The sequence below is a fragment of the Echinops telfairi genome, unplaced genomic scaffold (genome assembly GCF_000313985.2).
Source record: "Echinops telfairi isolate 266 unplaced genomic scaffold, ASM31398v2 ScPeMD7_31;HRSCAF=116, whole genome shotgun sequence".
In the NCBI taxonomy this organism is placed as follows: Eukaryota; Metazoa; Chordata; class Mammalia; order Afrosoricida; family Tenrecidae; genus Echinops; species Echinops telfairi.
The window spans coordinates 27249454-27250936 of NW_022103928.1; the positions used below are offsets into that span (position 1 = coordinate 27249454).

Here is a 1483-nt window from a genome sequence, read left to right on the forward strand (position 1 = left end):
TGAACCCCCCAAAAGCTAAGACCTGCCTTAGAGGAAGGCGAAGAGACTTAGAGGAAGTCACAAGACTGTGACTCTGCTACCACAGGGCCCATGGGAGATGGGGCAGGTGCTGCTTCCCCGGGAGCCTCCGTGCGCTCGCCTGTGAAATGGAGCTGGCTGTTGCCACCCACGATGGGGGAGGAACATGAGGGCGAGGCAAACACTGAGCCCTGGGAACTTTCCTAATTCTTCTTAGTGATGACGGGTCTCACCCTGGTTGTACAGCTGGGGGAACGAAGCATGGGGTATTAAGTCTGGGGGAAGGGGTACTATGTGCCGGTGGGCTGAAAGTCGTGGCTCTGGCACCTGTTGGTCTTCCAGATGTGCAATGTGTCTGGGTCCGAGATGCCCCTCTTCTCAGCCTGCTCCTCTAGGAAGTCAAAGAAGTACTTGACGGCCAGTGGAGGCTTGTCCTCGCGGATGCTCAGAATGGCCTTGAACAGGTCGTCCAGGAACTTCTGCAGTGTACCCTGCGGGGGAAGCTGCTGTCAGCCCGGTTGCTCGTGGGGGCGAGTAGGCACCTACGGCAGCTCCTGGGAGCCCTTGGTACTTGGATGGGGAATGGAGAAGCTCTGTGCCATTGGGCTAGTCATGGGGCCACGCTGGCTTGCTTTCTCATTGTGAAAAGGATTTGTGAAGCCCACCTTGCAGGGGTGTTGAGAGGACTCAGGACATGGGATGGAGCTGGGATGTGGGTCCTGGGGTGCTGCCGGTGCTGCCCTTGAGTTGAGGGACCCTGGGGTATCACTGCATGCTACTGGGCCTCAACCCCCTCTATTAAGGGCGAGTACGGCTATCTCTCCTGCATCTCTTACTGCTTCGAGCAAGTTCAAAGCAGCCCCCTGTAGGCAGAACCCCAAACTCTTAGCATCTTGCCAGGAGTCCACTGGGCCCCACAGAGGCACCAGGAAGGACCTGGGCCCCCTGCAAGCATGGGCACATAGTTGACCTGGTGGAGGGTGGAAGGTGAGCCCCTCCCCTCCCCACAGAGCCCACGGAGGGGACTGGGGTGGGGCCCACCTTGGTGGACAGCAGGCGGGTCAGGTAGATCTCGGGCAGCACCTTCTTGCGGTGGCTCTGGCGATTCGACTTCCTGGGCTCAGCCAGCTCGTCCGTGGGCAGCACCTGGGGCCAAGCAGTGCTCAGTCCCGGGCTGTCCCGTGGCCCCTGGCTCTGCTAGGTGGGGTGGGGCGGGGCACCCTCTGACTCCGGTCCCAGTCCTATCTCCACCCAGGTTCTTCTAGGCCTGGGAGTACTTGTCTCAGAGGCCCGGGGTGGCAGGAGGCCGGCCACACCCAGGAGAGGGGCTGGCTCCCCGGGGCCATGGCCAGGCACTCACCAAATGGAAATACTTCTCTGTGTCCAAGTCTTTCACTGCAAGAGGAAACACACGCACAATAAATAAACAAGCGAGCAGGGGGAGAGGCCCACTCAGAGTGGGGGG

The 1483-nt window shown here is 60.4% G+C and overlaps 1 protein-coding gene across 1 annotated transcript in view; it reads right to left on the reverse strand.

The window, feature by feature from the left end:
- PLXND1 (plexin D1) overlaps positions 1–1483 on the reverse strand; it is a 56473-nt gene that overhangs the window by 4043 nt on the left and 50947 nt on the right. Inside the window, exons 29-32 of the mRNA XM_045290131.1 lie at positions 1379–1413; positions 1060–1164; positions 347–509; positions 30–39 (exon numbers count right to left, since the gene is read on the reverse strand). Coding sequence (XP_045146066.1) covers positions 30–39; positions 347–509; positions 1060–1164; positions 1379–1413 — 313 coding nt within the window. The remainder of the gene's footprint in view (positions 1–29; positions 40–346; positions 510–1059; positions 1165–1378; positions 1414–1483) is intronic.